This window comes from Sorex fumeus, unplaced genomic scaffold (genome assembly GCF_029834395.1).
Source record: "Sorex fumeus unplaced genomic scaffold, SorFum_2.1 ptg000045l, whole genome shotgun sequence".
Lineage (NCBI taxonomy): Eukaryota > Metazoa > Chordata > Mammalia > Eulipotyphla > Soricidae > Sorex > Sorex fumeus.
Window position 1 is genome coordinate 14,208,338 of NW_026606102.1, and position 20,348 is coordinate 14,228,685.

Here is a 20,348-nt window from a genome sequence, read left to right on the forward strand (position 1 = left end):
TTGTTTTGGGGTCACACCCAGAGATGCTCAGGTATTACTATTACTTCTGGCAGTGCTCAAGGGACCATATGGAAGGCCGGGGATAGCATTCTTTTCTTTTTCTTTTTTTATTTTTTTTGATTTTGGGACTACACCTGACAATGTTCAGAGGTAATTCCTGGCTCTGTGCACAGGAATCACTTCTGTCAAGGACTGGGGGACCACATGGGATGCCGGGAATAGAACCTGGGATAACCGTGTGCAGAGCAAGCACTACCTGCTGTAGTCTCATTCTGGCCCCCAGTCACAACATTCTTTAGAGGGGAGGAAGTGGCACTAGCCTTGTGAAGTTGTTGCTATTTAGAAATGTTTTATAAATGGGAAAACTGAGGCACTAGACTTGCTCCTCAGGGTGGCACAGGAAGTGGATCCCTTAGACATTGTCATCTTTAAAATAACAGAGAGGACTGAAGAGAGAGCACAGGGGCTGAGGCGCAGACCTTGCAGGCAGCTAACCCCCTTAGAGCCTCAGCACCTTGTTATTCCTCCAGCATTACAGGGTATAGCCCTGGAGGGCCCGACACCACTGTGATGGCCCAGGTGAAGCCCAACACCACAGGGCCTGTGCCTGTTCTTTGTCTCCCAGGCAAATGAGGCGGGGTCTCAGGGTTGCTGGGTGACCCCCAGGAGTCGCTTAGGTAAAACCATGAACATGCTGGACACATTGAAGGCCTCCTGGCCTGTCCCTTCCTGTGAAGTGACAGTCCTGGAGGTACCTGCTTCTGAGGGCTGGCGTGAGGATTTGATGGCTCCCTGCTGCTTCCCCCAGCAGCCCGGGGACCCAGGAACAGCTGAAGGAGTGTCCGCAGGGCCCCGCTGTGCCATTCCCTCTGATACAGCGGGACTCACACTCAAGCCAAGCAGCCAAGTGGGCTGCCTCCCGCCTGCTCTGGTCTCCCCTTCTCAAGAGGGTTTCTTGGGGTGAGATGATGGCTCAGAGGGCTAAAGACTGGGCACTGAATGCAAGAGGCCTGGTTCCAGCCCTGGCACCCATGGTGCCCCTCCAACCACCAGGAGCAACCCTTGAGTGTGAGCCAGGGGTAGGCTGAGTACCCCCGAGGGGTGGCCCCCAAACGAAAATGAAAGCTCTGGGCTCGCAGGCTGGACCCCAGGCCACAAGGCCCGCTCTAATTTCCCAGCCCCTAATCCGCTAGCGCGGCCTGGTGATGCGGCTGTAATAGGATTGTGCGGCCCGGAGACAGGCGGCCGCAGCCCTCGGCTCTGGAGAAGCGGTGCCAAGCGTGTCCCCCACTGCCGGGTGCATGGAATGGTGCTGGGCGCAGTGCCCGCGGGCCGGGCTGGTCACAGCGCTGGGCACTGTGCTGGTGCGTGGCCGGGACGTGTGTCGGCGCAATGGGCTGCTCATCCTGTCCGTGCTCTCCGTGCTGGTGGGCTGCCTCCTCGGATTCTTCCTTAGGACCCGGCGCCTCTCGCCACAGGTCAGCCCCGGGTACCTCGCCGGCTCCGTAGCGGGGAGAGGGCCCTGGGACTCGGTGCTCCCCTCTGAAGCTCCCGGGTAAGGTGGCCGTGGGGAGTCATCTGGCATCTTGGCTAAACTCGGGCCTGAGCCAGAGTGAGACCCTGGAGAAGGGCCCAGAGGTGGCTGCAGAGCAGTGTGAAGGGGTGAAGGAGCCTTGTCAGGAGCACTCGGTGCAGAGCTGCAACCGAGGGAGCAGCCCCCTCACAGCGTAGAGCACCAGGGAGCCGGGCAGGAATCAAGGGCTGGCAATCAGAGGCTGTCAGGCCTGCAGACCCACCAGCAAGTGCAGACTCCGGGCCCAGAAGACACTCGATGGGGCCAGATCTACACCCTGAGATACAATGAGTGTGAAGGGGCAGTGCTGCAGGGGTGAGACTGAAGTTCAGGGCATGGAGAAGGGGGGAGGGGGGCGAACTGTTACTTCGAGATGAAGCCACGGGAGAGGGTATCTGATGGGAAGTGGCTGGGGCAGAGGCAAGCCCCAGGATCCTGAGGAACTGTGGGGGTGAGGATGCCTCATCCAGGGCCCCTAAGCCCTGGACCTGCTCTCCTGCAGGAGGTTTAAGAAATGGTTGCCTGGGGCGAGTTCAAACTTCAGGCTTAATCAAGGAGACCCTAGTGAAGGTGTCAAGACTGATGCGGGCACAGCTGGGTGGCATCTCACACCAGGACCTCTCAGCCCAGATTCTTCAAACCCCCATTTAACAAGATCCTTGCGTGGAGAGCGCAGGGGTGAATCTCATTAAACCGAGTGGCCGGAGTTTTCCTGCCTCTGGGCCAGGCAGGTGGAAGGCAAATTCCAGGGATGAGGCCTCAGGAGGGCCTGTTTTGAGTGAGTCAGGAACAGTGTGTGGGCCAGGGGACTCCCGGAAGGGTCTCTGTTCATAAAATCCCTCATCCTGAGCTCTTTCATGTCGAATACAATCCCTGTGTCCGGGGCTCAGGGCGTTCCATGTCATCTTGCATTCCAGGAAACATCCTGACCCAGTGGTGTGGCCGCAAGGTGGCCAGCCTGTGTGTAAGGTCAGAGGCCAAGAGTTCAATCCCATCCCCACAGCTGTGAGCCCCAGAGACAGAGCAACTCTGCCCAATGCATGTACCATGTACAGCATGTACCCAGTTTGGCACCCCAGATACCACAAGCCCTGCCTAAAAAACCTGTGCCCAGGGGCAGAGCCCAGCATCACTGGCCTCATCCTGAAGAGGATCGGCTTTGGGTGGGTTCTAGGAGGAAGCAGTAACATTGAGCTTTGGCTGTATTGTCCTGGGCAAAATCTCTCCCGGGGCTGGAGCGATCAGACAGTGGGTAGTTCACTTGCCTTGCATGTGGCCGACCGGGGTTTGACCCTAAACACAATATATGATCTCCTGACCCTGCCAGGAGGGATCCTTGAGTGCAGAGCCAGGAGTAAGTAAGCCCTGAACACCACCAGGTATGGCCCCAAAGGAGCAATAACAATAACAACAACAAAAACCTCTCTCCTATCTGGGCCTCCATCTTCTTCAATAGAGAATGGGGTGGGGTACTCGCCTAGAGTTGTTGGGAAGTGCAATAAAAGGCTTTGAGATGCCGGGCAGAGAGCTGGTGCTTGGCCAGTGTTCCTTCACCCCTCCTCCCCTTCCTACCTCCTCTTCAGTCCCAGTCCTGCCAGCATCCAGGATTATCCGTATCTTTTTTTTTTCTTTTTGGGTCACACCTGGCGATGCACAGTGGTTACTCCTGGCTCTGCACTCAGAAATTACTCCTGGAGGTGCTCGAAAGACTATATGGGATGCTGGGAATCAAACCCGGGTTGGTCGCGTGCAAGGCAAACGCCCTACCTGCTGTGCTATTGCGCCAGCTCCAGCGTCTTATCAGAACTCCCAGCCCTGCCCAGTCAGAGCTCTTTCCTCCCACTCTCCCCCATCTCCCCACAAGGGCCCAGCTGCGGGTAGCTTCGCTCCACATCTGTTCGTGTGTCTATTTTCCTCATCAGACTCAAACCTCCTGAGTGTCACCCGGGCTTCCTTGAACCAGACTGTGAGCCTAACTCAGGGGGAGAACCTCCACTATCAGATAAATTAACTTCCTAAAGATAAAAAAAAAATTAAAAATAGAAAACCTAATTTTCCTCAGCAACCAGAAATATATTCACTGCAAGACTGTTTTGTGAAAACAAACCGGAATGCCTCTTATTATAAGCCAAACACATCTGGGAAGTCTTTTGCCAAAGCGGCCTTCTCCATCTGTTTGGAGATGCAAATGTGTCCCAGTTGGGATTAACCTGCCAGATCCATTGAAGAAAGGATGTGGAGTCTTAGAACTGGTTTATTTGGCAGGAAGGGACTGAGAGCATCTTCCTTTGAAATTCAGGAGATATTTGTTTTATCTCTGGCTGTGCCTTAGAAACCAAATCTTTCTTGTTCAGTAAGGTTATGCAATAGGCAAAAAGAGTCTTAAACGGTTTGCAAAATGTCCTATTTGTTAAAACTTCTTGTTTCACATTATTCTGTTTGCTTGCTTGTTTGGGGGCCAGACCCAGTATGTTCAGAGTTGATTCCTGGCTCTGTGCTCACGAATCACTCCTGGCAGAGTTTAGGGTATAGGGATTGAACCTGGGTTGACTGTGTGCAGGGCAAGTGCCCTACCCTCTCTACTATTACTCTGGCTCCTAGATGTGAAAACTTCTTACATCACAGGATGCCTCTTTGGGAATGGACCCTCATTTCAAATGCAACTCATTGTGAAAGCTTAAGTTGAAATTTCAGTGAATTTACAGCAGCATAATCATTTTCCTCCACTTCCTGAAAATTCACTAATATTTGAGTTGAGGATTTTTTTTAAAAAATGAATCTAAATGTCTGAAAATAGAGAGTATAAGAGGTGACCGCTAAGAAGGGAAGCCTTGAACTAGAACACATCAGTCAAGAAGGGAAGTGAAGGGAGAAGGCTGGCCTAGTTAATAGAGCACAGGAAGCTAAAATCTTGTGTGTCTGCAGAAGTAAACACCAAGCCAGTTTATCTTGGAACCTTCCAGAAAGCCCTGGACTTGAAAGTAGAAGATGCTGCCAGTGTGGTTGGAGAGATATAGTACAGCAGGTAGGGCACTTGCCTTGCATGTGACCAACCTGAGTTCGATCCTGGGCATCCCATATGGTCCGCTGAAGATCTAGCAGGAGTAATTCCTGAGTACAGAGCCAGTCAACCCCTGAGCATTGCCAGATGTGGTCCAAAGATAAAAACAAAAATAAATAAAAAAAGAAAGAAACTGATGTTTCAAAATACTTAAAAGAATTTTTTAAAAAGATGCTGCTAAGGATGGGGGTGAAGTTTGGCCTAGAAAGAAAGCAGAGGCAGTGGCTGCAATTTTGTCAGCAAGTAGTTAGATTCCTAGGTCCTTTCTAACTCACAGAAAATCTTCACACATCCAGCTCTACCTCTCCATCTGCCCCAGGGAACCAGAGAACCCTAACTTAGGGCTCTATTGAATGGAGGTGGAGAGGCAAGTGGTTCAAATGAATCAGTGAACGTCTGCTCTCTGAAGGCAGTGTTTCCTTCTGCAAGACTTTATGCAGCTCAGCTCAGCCCATCCGCCATCCAGAGCTGGGAAGAGATTGCTCTGGCTGATGCCTCTGAGGAAACGTCTTCAACTAAACGTTCTGTCATGAAGGCAGTTCCAGCACCATCTTTTCTCTCCAGCATGCCAGACCAACCACCGGCCTTCGGGGAGGGGCCATCAGCCGAGAGTCACACTGAGGCTCTTGGTGGCATAGTGTCTGGCATTGATGTGTTGGCAAAAAGCCAAGTCATCAGAAACTGGAGGCACCCACCTAACATGGAAAACAGATCATGCAACAGAAAAGGGGGTAGCTAATGAAGCAAAGAGAATGCAGGGACTATAGAAAATCATCTAAAATCACAGAGTGACTATAAGACAGAGTGGGGTACAAAAGGAAGGAACACTGAAAACAAGAAAAAGCTGCTGAAGTTAAAGATAAAGGAGCCAACTGAGTACATGCTTTGCACGCAGGAGTGCATGGTCCCTCAAGCACTGTCAGAAGAGCCCCCCCCCCCAGAGCACCAATCTAGGAGTCGCTTCTCAGCATGGACATATGCTCTACCCCTCACCCCCAAGTAGTCAAGCTAAAATAAAAGCACCAATTCCTGGGATAAAGTTTCAGGGTTGTCCCAGTAAGTGAGAACAAACCAACAAACAAACCCCAAGAAAGTTTGAAGGTCCAATATCCAGCTTCTAATAAATTTCACAGTTAAAAGGAAAAAAAAATGGAAAACAAATTTCGCAAGAGAATACACGTGTCTTTCAGATAGGGCTGGAGAGAATGCACAGGAATTAAGGAGCTTGCCCTGAATGCAACTAACCCCAGTTTATTTTATATATATATATTTTGCTTTTGGGGTCACACCCAGCGATGCACAGGGGTTACTCCTGGCTCTGCACTTAGGAGTTACTCCTGGCAGTGCTCAGGGGACCATATGGGATGCTGGGAATCGAATCCGGGTTGGCTGCGTGCAAGGCAAACGCCCTACCCGCTGTGCTATCTCTCCAGTCCCAACTCCAGTTTATTTTTAAATTTAAAAAAAATTTTTTTGGTTGTTGGATCACTTCTGGCAATGCTCAACGGTTAGACCTAGCTCGGTGCTCATGGATAACTCCTGGGGGTGCTTTGCAGACTCTATGGGATGCCAGGGATTGAACCCAGGTTGGATGCATGAAAGGTAAGTACTTTACCCACTGTCCTATCTCTCTGGCCCTGCAACTGATCCCAGGTTAAACCCTTGCATCGTACTGTTTACAAGAGCCAGAATCTGAAAACAACCCGAGTGCCTGAGAACAGACGACTAGTTAAAGAAACTTTGATACATCTACACAATAGAATACTATGCAGTTGTAAGAAAAGATGAAGTTATGAAATTTACTTATAAATGGATGGTCATGGAGAGTATCATGCTAGTGAAATGAGTCAGAAAGAGAGAGACAAAGATAGAATGACTACACTCATTTGTTGTGGAATATAAAATAACATAATCTGATAGTACCAGGAATCTTGCTCCATGACTTGGAGGCCAGTCACACATGCTAGGGGAAAAGGAAGCTTAGATAGAGAAGAGAGCACCAAATAAAGGGTGTTGTGAGGATCCTCCCAGGGTGGGAGAAGCATGCTGAAAGTAGTCTATAGACCAAACATGATTGCGACTCAATGCCTCTCTTGCAAAACACAGTACCCAAAAGAAGAGAGAACAAGGGGGAATGCCTGCCACAGAGGCAGGGTGGGATGGGAGGGGTGGGGGGTGGGAGGGATGCTGGGACCCGTGGTGGTGGAGGATGGGCATTGGTGGAGGGATGGGTACTTGATCATTGTACAACTGAAACCCAAGCACGAAAATTTATAAGTCTATAACTGTACCTTGTGGTGTTTTACTAATAAAAAAAATTTTTTTTTAAAACTTAAAAAAAGTAACACAATCTGAGACTGACACCCAAGGACAGTAGAGACAAAGGCCAGGAATATTGCTCCATAGTTGGAAGCCTGTCTCATGAGCTGGGGGAGAAGGCACTGGAGTAGAGAAGGGATCACTTCGTCAATGATGGTCAGAGGAATCGTTCAGATGGGAGATGTGTGCTGAAAGTAGATAAAGAACCAAACGTGATAGCTTCTCAGTGTCTATATTGCAAACCATAATGCCCAAAAGTAGAGAGATAGCATGGGTGAAACAGTCTGCCACAGAGGCAGGGGGAGGGTTGGATGGGGGGAAATACTGGGGACATTGATAGTGGAGAATGTGCAGTGGTGGAGGGATGGGTGTTTGATCATTGTATGACCGAAACTCAAACATGAAAGTTTTGTGACTGTATCTCATGGTGATTCAATTAAAAAAAGGTAAAGGTAAAGGTAAAGGCCCTCCCGTTGATCGTCGATTTGCTCGAGCGGGCCCAGTAAGGTCTCCATTGGAGACTTTGTTGTTACTGTGTCTGGCATATCGAATACTCTCGGTAGCTTGCTGGGCTCTCCGAGAGGGGCGGAGGAATCGAACTCGGGTTGGCCATGTTGGCCGCTTGTAAGGCGAACACCCTACCTCTGTGCCATCGCTCCAGCCCTTGCTGGAGCTTTGCATCATATGCAACACCTTGCATCATATGTGGTCTCCCTAGCACTTCCAGGAGTGACCCCTGAGCACAAAGCCAAGAGTAAGACCTGAGTACTTGCAGGTATGGCCCCCAAACGAACAATAACAAAAAAAGTCTCTTAGAAACAAAAGGTATCTGATCTTTCAGTGGTTCTGGGGATATGAAACAGATTTCATGTAAGGAGTAGGCAGAAAGAGGGGCCTGAAAGATAGTGCTGTAATGCATTATATGCCTCGCATGTGCAAGCTCCTAACTTTGATCTCCAGCAGGAGGAATACCTTGCCCCCAGCACTGCTGGGCATGGTTCCTATTAAAAAACAAAGCACTGTAGCACTATAGCACTGCCCTCCCGTTGTTCATCAAGTTCTCAAGCGGCCCCAGTAATGTCTCCATTGTGAGACTTGTTGTTACTGTGTTTGGCATATCAGATACATCATGGGTAGCTTGCCAGGTTTTGCCATGCGGGCGAGATGCTCTTGGTAGCTTGTCGGGATCTCCGAAAGGGGCGGAGGAATCGAACCCGGCTCAGCCGGGCCAGCTGCGAGCAAGGCAAACGCCCTACCCCTGTGCTTTCGCTCCAGCCCTCAAAAAACAAAAAGATTATAAAACTGGCACTTGCCTAGTGCACTAAGGAGGCAACTGTATAAAACAAAAAAGAATAGGAAGCGAGGTGTCCAATATTCTCAAGTAACACTGGAACACACAGAGTACACAAAAGGGATAAGTCTTGAAATGTGGAAGAGATTTTTTTTAGAATAGGGGCTGGATTGGGCCATACTGGCAGTGTTCAGGTCTTACTTATGACTCTGTGCTCAGGGATTGCTCCTGGCAGTGCTGGGGAGGGAGGGGAACCATATGTGGTGCCAGAGGATAGAACCAACGCTGCATGTGCAAAGCAAGCATCTACAAAATAGTGTAAAACTTGACGACTAACGAAAACTAGTATAATGGTGATACATGTGGAGCGAAAGCACAGTGGTAGGGTGTTTGCCTTGCAAGCGACGGATCCGGCAGACCCGGGTTCAATCCTTCGCCCTCTCGGAGAGCCCGGCAAGCTACAGAGAGTACTTCATCCGCAGGGCAAAGCCTGGCAAGCTCCTCGTGGCATATCCGATATGCCAATCACAGTAACAATAAGTCTCACAATGGAGACGTTACTGGGCCCGCTCGAGCAAATCGATGAACGAGAGGACAGTGCAGTGCTGCAGTATAATGGTGAAAAGGAAAAAGATAGAAACTAAGCCCTCATGTATTGTGGCAAGAAAGTTAAACTCAGAAAGATAAATTGAGAAATTTGACTGTAGTTGTAGCACTGTCCTCCCGATGTTCATTGATTTGCTCGAGCGGGCACCAGTAACATCTCACAACAAATTGTGAGACTTGTTGTTACTGTGTCTGGCATATCGAATACGTCACAGGTAGCTTGCCAGGCTTTGCCAGTAGCTTTCTGTGCTCTTCGAGAGGGGCAGAGGAATCGAACTTGGGTCGGCCATGTTGGATGCTTGCAAGGCAAATGTCCTACCTGTTGTGCTATAGCTCCAACCCGGATTATAATTATATCTTTAATTTCTTTTTTTTTTTTTTTTTGCTTTTTGGGTCACACCCGGCGATGCACAGGAGTTACACCTGGCTCTGCACTCAAGAGTTACTCCTGGCGGTTACTCCTGGTGCTCAGGGGACCAGATGGGATGCTGGAAATCAAACCCGGGTTGGCAGTGTGCTAGGCAAACGCCCTACCCGCTGTGCTATCGTTCCAGCCCCAGGATTAATTTTTAAACATTAAAGATATAGGGCTGGAGCGATAGCACAGCGGGTAGGGCGTTTGCCTTGCACACGGCCAACCCAGGTTCGATTCCCAGCATCCCATATGGTCCCCTGAGCACCGCCAGGAGTGACTCCTGAGTGCAGAGCCAGGAGTAACCCCTGTGCATCGCCGGGTGTGACCCAAAAAGCAAAAAAAAAAAAAAATTAATCCTATGCTAAGAAAAGCAGGTGGAGAAGTTGAGGCTAATTGTTCTAGGAAGCTGAGAATGGTAGAGGTGGGAAGGGAAGGAGCAGCCTATTTCTCCCTAGAGGGCTATTGAAGGAACATAACATGAATGACAATGAATTAAGACACAGACATGGTAAGTCATCTTTCAAAACAGCGCTTCTGGAGCACTGAAGAGACCCCGCGGGAGGCCTGTTTCCAGTCCAGCGCGGTTGTGACTCCCTCTGTGATCAAATCTCCTCCTTCTACTGGCTCTGCTCCCCCATCTATAAAATGAGTCAGCTGGACGCTTCTTTAAAACATTCTTAGCACCAAAATTCTATGATCTGGGTGCTTTGAAAAGCATGAAACCATTAACCAAGTGTTATGCTTGGCTTTGGCTTGAAAAAAAAAAGTTGCAAATAGAAAAGCTGAAGTTGGACGCTGTGTGCAAGTCCCCACGCTGCCCTCACCCGCAGTCTAACCAGCGGTGCAGAGGGGCCTCAGGCTAGGCTTGCCACAAATAGCAACATTTAATGACATTTCATTTACACATTTTGGTTTTTTTTTTTTTCTGCTTCTTGGGTCACACCCAGCGATGCACAGGGGTTACTCCTGGCTCTGCGCTCAGGAATTACCCCTGGCAGTGCTCAGGGGACCATATGGGATGCTGGGAATCGAACCTGGGTTGGCCGCGTGCAAGGCCAACGCCCTACCCGCTGTGCTATTGCTCCAGCCCCTCATTTACACATTTTAAAACAGCAAATTCGGTTAAATTTGAATTCCAAAAATTTTTAAATAATTGCTTTTTATGTGAAATTCAATTTTTTTTAATTATTATTATTTTTTAATTTTATTGAATCACTGTGAGATAGTTACAAGCTTTCATGTTTGGGTTACAATCACACAGTGATCAAACACCCGCCCCTCCACCAGTGCACATTCCCCACCACCAATATCCCCGGGATAACCCCCTACCCCCCTTTTCCCACCCTCCCCCTGCCTCCATGGCAGACATAATTCCCCATAATCTTTCTCTACTTTTGGGCATTATGTTTGCAATACAGATCCTGAGAAGTTATCGTGTTTGGTCCTTTATCTATTTTCTGCACTAAGAAAATAATGGCTTGAGGAATCAGTCGGGATGGGAGATGTGTGCAGAAATCCAATTTTAACCGACTTTGAGGCTTCGCTGTATGGGGTTAGCAGGCAGGTTCCAGTCATGTGACCCAGCACTCTGGCCACAGCTGATTGGACAAGAATTTGCCACGCTTATCCCACCAACCCCATGATAGGCTGAGCCGACAGCCTATGAGGACCCCAGACCAGAGAACTCTGCCCAATAAGGGCTCATTTTCACCGAGCCACTCTGAGTCTCTCTCCCCAGTATTCAAGAGTGAGACCCTGGGGTCGGAAATAGACAGGCGGTAGAATTGTCCACCCTGGCTCATTTGAGCAGCATATAGGGTCCTTCCCATCACCTCCAGGAGTGATCTCTGAGCACAGAGCTAGGAAGAGTGTGCTCCATCCTCACCCCTCAAAAATAAAAAGCAAGACCCCCAGGGAATGTGAACGACCCTCCCTGGGGAGGTTTGGAAGGGAAGAGAGCCCCCAGAAATCGACCCCAATACAGAAGCGGACGTAGAAGCTTGCCCCGGCCTGTTTATGGGTCAGTCTCTTCATAACCGAGAGCGGGCGCTTGTCCGCGCAAGTTAGGAAGCCAGCCTTGTTCGTTTTGGGGTACCCAATGGGATGCTCGGAGGGTTGAGTGTGACCCCTGCCCTCCTGCCACTGACCATCCTCCAGAGACGCTTCAGTGCTGCCGAGAGTCCGTCTGATATTGCTCAAGGCGGAGGGGAGGCGGGGAGGGCAGGACTGGGCCTCCCCAGCCAGGGCTTGCTCGGCCAGGCGCTGTGCCTCTGGGCCGCCCAAGAGTGTGGGTGACGGGATGCCGGGAAGCTGACCGCACTCACTGTAACCGCACCTCTCGCTGTGTTTGCAGGAGATCAGCTACTTCCAGTTCCCAGGCGAGCTCCTGATGAGGATGTTGAAGATGCTCATCCTGCCTCTGGTGGTCTCAAGGTGAGGCTGGGGGCGGGCTGGGACCTCTGGGCGTGCTCCTGTTATGGGAGGGGGGTGCTGAGCGGCAGCTGCAGGAGTCGTTGCGGGGTCTCCCTGGGCAGTGAACTGCAGCCCCAGATGTCCTAATCCTACTCATGGTCTCAATAAGAGACTTGGATCATCACATGTGGCTCGACTCCACAGGAGATCAGGCCCCAGAGTTGGGGGGCTGCTTCCTAGAGAAGGGACTTTGGTGGGTAAAGGCAGCAAGGTCTGGGGAGAAGACGGCTTTGGGGACCTGTGTGAAGTGATAGTTTTGAGGTCCTCTGAGTGACAGCACCCACCCCAGCGTTGAGAGAACTGTGTGAGGGGATTAGCGTGCAGGGGCTTGGCACTCAGGGACTTGGGCCACAGGGCCTAAGGGGGCATTGGGAGAGGACGTTGGAGGAATCGGGCCTTTTTGCCTCTGGGTGGGGCCGGGGTGAGGGCCCAGGAAGGCAGCGCTGCCTCACTCGGAGCTGCTCCCGGCCAGGCCTCACTGTGCTTTGCTCTGAGGCCGTGGGTGCCAGGACTCAACTCTAGGCCTTCTCTGCAGGCTCCGGGCCTGGGGGTGGGTCTGGGCTGCCCCTGGGGCAGGGTACCACCTCCTGGGCCCCTGCTGCCGAGGAGTGGGGCAAGGCCAGTACTATGTCCCCCAGACCCATGCTCGGTTCTCCCGCTGTGGCCAGGGCTGCCTAGTCTCAGGCTCAGCTCCCACGGGCAGCATTTGGACCTCCCAGCTTGGCCTTCAAGGCTCTGACAGATCACCTCCTTCCAGAACTTTCTTGATCCTCGGTCCCAACTGGTTGTTGTCTCCTCTTCGAGGCCCCCTTGAGCCTTTCCTGAGCAGTAACTCTTTGGCCCTTGACCCCAGCCCATGTTGTGAATGCAGGGGATGCTCTTGGTTCTTGTCCTGCGCAGCTCTCTATGGCAGCTCATTGGCTCGGTCACCTCCCCCCGGCCCTGCCCTGGCCCCTCGATCACCTTCCCCGGACCTGCCCTGGCCCCTGATCACTCTTCCCTCTGGACAGTCTCTGGCCTCCTGGCTCCTGCTTCTGCACCCCTCTGCCTCCATCCCTGCTTCTCCCCCGCTCCTTCCCCCTCTGACCGTGGTTTGGGCCCTTTCTCATCCAACCTCTTGGCTTTGCTGCCCCCCAAAGCCTAGCATGCCCAGATATGGCCCTCCACGCCCCTCCAGCCTGCCTCTGAGCCTCCTGCTCTCAACCTGTATCTGCCATGGACCATTCCTAAGCTTCCAAGGGCAGCTCGGCCAGCCTGAGATCTCACCCAGCCAACTGGTTCCTCGGTTTCCCGCTCATTGGCACACCCAGCTCCTACTTAGTTGCTTACATCTCCCTACTTCCTCCCTCCTGCCGGTCCATCAGCAGTTCCATGTGGTTCCAGGCCCTAACAAGAACCAGCATCCTCCCCAGCACCCGTGCCCCGATCAGTCAACCCATCTCGCTCTCTGCCTTTGCTCCCCTCCCCTCTGCTCTCTGCCCAGTGGCCAGCGTGGGAGCTGTGGGAGATTGGACTGGGCCATTCACGGACCTCAGACCCGTCCAAGTAGAGTCAACTCATCTCCTGAGCCTGTCCCATGCCCCACTCTCCACCCCAGCCTCCCGAACACAGCTCACCAGCTCTGCCTCTCCTGCCCCTCTCCTTTCAATCCTGGCTTCCAGGTCATTCTTTAGGAAGCCCCCCCTAGCCCCCAGCCCACTTGCTGTCCTCATAGGTGCCTCTTTCCCTGCACAGCACCCATTTATTGTTATGTTTTGCACTCAGGGTGCTGCTTACATATTCTCCCTGGACCTAAACTCGGGAAAGGCAGGCGGTCCCCGGCCGACCCGGCCACACGCCTGGCACAGACTCAGCCCTTCTCCCTGGCCTGTGGCTCACGCACTGAGATGCCTTATCTGAGAAGAAGATGAATGAGGCTCTGCCCAAGGGCCCCTTAGCAAGGGGCTCCGGGCTGTGGGGGAGACCAAGCCAGTGATGTGTCGGCTGAGGCAGCACACGGAAGGGGGAAACCAGGACTCCTGCCGGGCAGCTCTGCCCTCCTTTACTCCTGCCTGCTAAGTGGAAACACCTCAAAGACAGAAAGCTTCGCGTGTGAACCTGGAATTAGACCGGCCCACCCTGACCTTGTCCATTTAATGTAAACCAAATCCAGGTCAATGGCCCGAGGCCCGGGTCCTAGCACTGCTGCCCCCACTAATGCTCACGTGGTCATGTAGGGCGCCACTCTGCAGCCCCCAGAGCCCTGTGAGAAGGGCCACTGCATCTCCTGGCCCTCCACCAGCTGTGGTGCGTCTTCTTGGCGGGGAATGGAATGTGGTATTAACTTGAGAGAAGCCAGTGTGTGTTTCGTTTCGTTTGTTTATTGTACTGTTTGGGCTAGCACAGAGCAACCATGTCACTGAGAAATGGAAGCAGCTTCAAATTTTCCTACTGTGGAGAGTCACACCATCATAGTGGGAGGGGGGAATGCACATTTCTCAGTCCCAAATCTTCCATCCCCAATGCTCCTTCCTTTATATGCATATTGGTCTATAATCTACCAACCCTCCGATCCATCATCCATCAACCCACTCATTCATACATCTACCACCCTTCTCCCCCATCCACCCATCCACCCATCTATCCACCCATCCACCCACCATAGACCCATCCATCCATCCATCCATCCATCCATCCATCCATACATCCATCCATCCTCTCTCCATCCATCCACTCCCCCAGATCTCTGAGCTCTTGTCCCTGGGAAGACCAAGGTTTGCTCTGTTCTCCAGGAGAGCCATGCCTGTGGTGGGTGGGTGGGGGGGGGGGGGAGTCACTCCCATAGGGCAAATCACCAAAGCTGCTTGAGGAAATTGAGAATCCAGGCATCCCCCTGGTCTTACCAAACCAGAACCCAATGGGACTTCAGTGCTCCCCAGGCCCCAGGGATGTGGTTCAGTGGGAGAGAGCCTGCTTTTCTTAGTGGCTAATTCTCCAGGCCCAGGGGATGGACGTTAGACTGTGAGAGTCCACCACGTTAACCTAATGCCACTGTTCACCGCAGTAAAGGCAGGCACAGGGGGCATGGGTGGGCAGGGGTCGTGACAGGCACAGAGTGACAGAGCGTTTCTCCTTATAGATGTACATACCATTTAGGGACCCACTGGTTAAATGTAGTTGCTGGCAGGCAATTGAACTATTTAATTGTACGACTTTCGTAGAGCCCCATCAAGATGGATTTACCTACAGAGCCTTTGATCGCATCTACTCTGAGTATGACAAAGCGACGAAGCAGGAGGCTCCCTCTCTCTGTACCCCTGAGTTAGCCTCTCCTGGGCCGAGACCAGCTACTGCAGCTCCGAGGGGAAGGGAGGATGGCTTTTGTGCGGCTTGTCTTCAGATCGTGCTCTCTAGACTCTGTTCACCTAAAGAGAGAGCAGCTCTTTCGCAAACTAGGAGGAACCTATCTGGAATGAACGTGATCACCCGAAACTCTACCTCCCGAACCTTATGCCTGACTTCGGGGATCCTCGGGGGCATATTTATTTGGGTGTTGCTTTATGTGCTGCCTTGCTGAGTCCTTTGTCTTACTGTCTTACTTGTCCGGACAAACAGAAAACCTGGCGTCTTCCTTTTGAGACTTGCCTCACACTGGCTAAAGGCAGTTGATTTCATTCCGTGGAAGCTTCTGGCCAGCTAGATAAATTTGGGGGAGGTGGCATGAGGGGTGGGGTGGCATCAGATGTGCATTAACCCTGTGGCTCTACCTCCTTCCACCGGGTGTCGCTGTGGAACATAGGTCCTGCCTGATCTGCCCAGGGTCCGTCTACCAGCTCAGGCTTCCAGGTGGCACCAAGTGCTTTACCATCATGCCCCAAAGCAGCTTCAGTTGTGCCCTGAGCTAGCCCCATGGAGTTGAACCCTGAGTCCCTTTTCCCTCCTGTTGGACCTTGGTGCCAGCGGGCATGGGTAGCCTGACATGACCTTCAAGAAAGAAACAAGGGTTGGGGAGCTCTGTCTGGGTTCTGTCTGAGGTCCCCTGAGCCTCTTACAAAGCCCGTTTCCATGACCTGAGACCCCCAGGGTCTGGGTGGTGTGGGGGCTCTCCCTTCCCTGGACAGCGTGTGCCTTCTCACAGGCAACTTGAAATCTTTTTCTGTTTGTTTTTGGGCCACACCCAGTGATGCTCAGAGGTCACTCCTGGCTCTGCACTCAGGGGTTACTCCCGGTGGTGCTCAAGGAACCAGATGGGGTGCCGGGGATCTAGCCCAGGTTGGCCATTGCAGGGCAAGCGCCCTCCCTGCTGTGCCAGCGCTCTGGCCCTCAGCCACTTGAAGTCTCTGCCAGAGACTTGCTGCTTTTGCCCATGGACACAGATACAGATATCTCCGACAAGTGCGGCAGCTTCTTCCCCGTCTGGCAACTGTGCGTGTGGTGAGCACCAGCCCCGCGGAGGCTGGAGGCTGCGCTCATGCCAGGCCAGCGAGCAAACGGGCCTTGTTCTCCCACATTCCCAGACAAGAACCACACAAGGAACCAGGGGCGGTCAGACCAGCCTCCCGGCCCAGACTGTGCCTCCGAATCCCCACTTGCTCCCTGCCAAACCCTCCTCTCCCCTCTTGCTTCAGCTTCTCCAACAAGCGTCACTCAGCCACGTGTTTGTGATTCTCCAGGCTGGCCAGGACAGCGTCTCGGAAGTGCCACATCACGGCAGAGAAATCCAAGTGCAGGCGTGGGTTTGTGTGTGAGTGCGTCTTTCCTGACGCGCGTGGTCCAGCGTCTGCATTGTTTCCCTTTCCCTTTTCTTCTAAGAATCCTAAGCTGATTTTTCTGAGAATCGGGAAATCGTATTTGGCCAGAGAAACCTCGCACCCCTTTCTCCCCCTTCCTGAGGAACTCTCATTTGGCAGAAATCTCCCCAACACCCACGTTTGGACTTACTGGAACTGGTCCTGGGCCAAACAGCCATCTGAGTCTGGCTGGAGAGCCGGGGTGCTGGGGGCGGCTGACGGGGCGTTGGAGAGGTCTTGCTCTCTCCTCTCGGCTGCCGGCCCTATTCTGAGCACTGCTTTTGATGGGAGCCTGGGGACCTGCCTTTGGCCCTTGTGCCCGGCCAGCTGAGCGCCTTACTCATCCAGAGGGGAAATGTGGCCCAGCTGTGTGTGGACTGCGGGTGGGGTCACACCCTCAGCCTAGTGACTGAGCATCTCCCCAGCTCCATCCTCGTGAGAGACTCCTGTCTGGGACCCCTTGAAAAGGCACCTCCTCCAGGAAGCCTGCCCGGGATGCTCTCTCCCTCAGGGTTTTGTGGGGTCGAGCTGCAGAGGCCCACTTGGAGAGCTCCTTGGGCTCCACAAGCCTATCTCCATGTTCTTGGAACCCCATAGCACCCTCAGCCAGGGTTCCCTGTGGGGTGGGTTGTGGGTGTAACTGAGTCTGGGGATGGCAAGGAGTTGGAAGTTTCCGTGGCCACTGAGAAGCATTGTGCTGGCGGGGTCACCTTCTGCCTGTGGGGGCCATATCTGGCAGGTACAGGCTTGGGGACCAGGCGACTGAATGGGCAGAGGGGGGCTGTGTTCATATGCACCAGGGACCCGTGGGCAGGTGACGGGCTTTCGGGGGGGCACTGCTCCAGCCTGCAACCCTCTCAGGGTCTGCACCCCCGATGGCACCCACCTGGTGGGAAGGGAAAGGAAGCTCGAGGCCCAGCAGGTAGGTTAAGCATGGGTGGGGGTGAGGGCTGGGCTCTCCCTGCCCTGGGGGGCACACGTGCCTAGCAGGAAGTGCTTAGGAAGGAGGGGGCATCAGGAACCAGAGGTCTGTGACCACCCCTAGCACTGGCTTCTAATCATTGTAAGCTGGCCGATGTCCATTCTCATGGAGCACTGGCCCAGAGTTCAGGGGCCTGGGCAGCGGCCTCCTCTGCTCCCTAAGCTGATCCACGTGATGGTCAGTATGGCAGGAGGGCGGGGCTGGTTCTGGGGAGTATTTCTGTGGGGATGGATTCTTTCTGAGCCCTTCAGGGCTTCCTGATAAGCGTGGCTCGCCCTGCGGAGAGCTGGGTCTTCCGCCTGCGAGGGGCCCTCAAGCTGTGAAGGACGTCTGCCCACTGGAGAGGGGTGTGGGCACCAACGGCTATCCCAGGATCTGGCATCTGCCTCGGTCTGAGTGGAGTTGGCTTGGGGACAGGGGTGTGGCCGGGCCGTCTGGGGACAGTTCAGCGGCACTGATGCAGCAGTGGCCATCAGCGGCAGGCGGGATGCTTGGCAGGGCTGTACAGCCCCCACAGGCCTCCAGGCCAGCCCGCCACCTCCCCGGCCCTCCTTGTGCCAGCCTGTGGCGACGGTGAGTGCTGTCAGGCGAGGGTCCAGGATTCAAATTCCACTCACTGCTGCTCCTTGCCTGGTGCGTGCACCCTCCAGGGTCCAAAAGTACTGAGCACTGTGGGGCAGGGCAGCTGGCAACTAAAAGTTGCAGGTCCGGAACTGCGCTCTGCTCCTTTGGTTTCCTCCATCTGCACCCACGGTGCCCAGCCCTCCACCTCGCCCTGGACAGGCAACTCTCCTCCCTCCCCGATGGTTCGTCCCCGTAGGTGGCAAGGTCAGCACCGGCTCCATGAATGCCCCGGGGTCTCCTGGCCCCAGATGATGCAGCAACTGACAGGGACCAAACCCCCAAGTCCCAGCCCCACGTACAGCTGCTGCACCCAGGGAGCTGCCGCCCGAGCCACTTTCCTCACACGTGTCCCCGCGGGACTCGTGTCAGAGCTGGCCCATGCACCCAGCCGCTTGGGTTCCGCTTTGTCCCGACGCCCTCATCCTGCACATCAGCTGTTGCAGCTTCCGGTCCTCCACAAATCAGATCCACATGTTCGCCAGGGCCCGGCCAAGCCATTGATGAAAAGGGCCGGAGGCGAGGAGAGGCTGGAGACGCCCCCCGAGACCCGCTCCTGTCTTCCTCCACTCACACAAGAGTGTGGGCCCGGAGCCACCGCAGAGGCTCCCTGTCCCCGACAGCTCTGGCGCTGACAGCCTGCTGTCCCCCTAGAGCTAGCGAGAGCCTCACAGCTGGCCCAGGAGACTGGCCCCGGGGTGCCCTGGGTGGGGGGCCCTGGTCGTAGAGAGCACACTCATCCTTCCAACATGTGCTGGGGGATGAGCCGCTTGGTAAGAGCTGGTGCTGCTCCCCCGCTCTGCAGTGGAGCACTTGAACCGGGGCTCTCTGCCCCCCCAAGCCCAGGGACTCCCCCAGCCATCATGGTCTCAGGCTTTACAGTTGTTCAACCTGGCTGCTGGCCAGAGGGCTGGGGAGGGGGTCCCAGGCTTTGGAGCTCCCGGAGTCTCTCTGGGGCACCCAGCCAGGTTAAATGGCCTCACTCCCCACCCTTCCCATCCCTAGTCCCCCCCCGCGCCTTCCCCCAGACCTCCATTGCCAACTGCACATCCACCCACCTCCTAATCCTTTTCATCTTCCCAGAACCAACTCAAATGCCCTCTCCTCCAGGAAGCCCTCCCTGACTCTCCAGGCTAGAAGTGACCCCTCACTCCCCTGAGGAAAGAGAGCATTTCTTGACCCCTTCCGGCAGGGACTGAGGCATCCCCTTCATCCACTGGTTCCTTGAGTCCATCTGTGTCCTGAGCATCCACGTTCTTCCCCGCACCCTCGCCAAACCAGAAGCGTGGTGAGGTTTTCTGTCTGCAGACACAGGGCAGGGCCCAGAGGGTCTGAGGAAACCTGTGAAGGGCAGGAGATAGCTTGGGGTGGGGGCCATGGCCGCCAGCAGCCCCTCCTCGCAGGACTTGCCTGGCAGTTCTGGGTGGGTTGGGGGATTGTGCAGCCTGGGCTGCCCACTGCGGATAATCCCCCTCAGGGACAGTGAACGCAGGGCAGCCCATTTTGCCCTGGCCACACAGGCCCGTTACCCCTCCAGGATGTACACTGGCGCCCTCTTCCCACCCCCAGCCACTGAGAATGGGTCGAGTCCTGGCAGAGAAGGTGCAGAGATGATCAGTGCTGGCTCAGCCCTTCCTCCCGCCCGCATGGCAGTGTGGACCCCGCACTGAAGTCAGGCCGGGCTCAGGCCTGCAGGCTCCTGAGACGTGGCTGAGGAATCCAGGGTGGTGGTCAAGGAAGGCTTCCAGGAGGAGGGGACCTTGACACTGCGTCTCAGCAGAGGCTGTGGCCAGCAGGAGTGGGGCGGGCTCCTGTGCTCAGCCTGATGTGTCCCGCCAGCCGTGTCCATGTGAACGGGACTGGGAGGCAACGTCTGCTCCTGTCTACTGAAACGAAACGGTTCATGAAGAGAAATGAAGGGCTTTGGGGGAAGCCCCTCTTATCAGCAAAGCACAACACGGCATCTCCTTCACTAACCGTGCCCCCACCCACCCATGGAGCTGGCTGGCTCTGGGGGGCTGCAAGGCGGCAAGCCTAGAGGGGAGAAGCCCACGAACCCCTCATGCACTTCTCATAAGGGCAGTCTGGGTCCAGACACTCAGCGACCCAGAATTCAGCTGGTAGCATCTCTCAGGGGCAAGCGGAATCTGAGGCCTGAAGCCAGGGATGGGCTGTGTGGGCAGGGCCGGGACTACGCCCGAGGTCTCTGGTGCCTAGTCCAGTGCCCGCCTGCCCTCCC

The 20,348-nt window shown here is 54.1% G+C and overlaps 1 protein-coding gene across 1 annotated transcript in view; it reads left to right on the top strand.

The window, feature by feature from the left end:
• The first annotated feature begins 1,301 nt into the window (after positions 1 to 1,301).
• The window catches only part of SLC1A7 (solute carrier family 1 member 7), a 32,837-nt gene continuing 13,790 nt past the window's right edge, over positions 1,302 to 20,348 (top strand). The window contains exons 1-2 of the mRNA XM_056122343.1: positions 1,302 to 1,478; positions 11,619 to 11,698. Of these exons, the coding sequence (XP_055978318.1) occupies positions 1,302 to 1,478; positions 11,619 to 11,698 (257 nt within the window). The remainder of the gene's footprint in view (positions 1,479 to 11,618; positions 11,699 to 20,348) is intronic.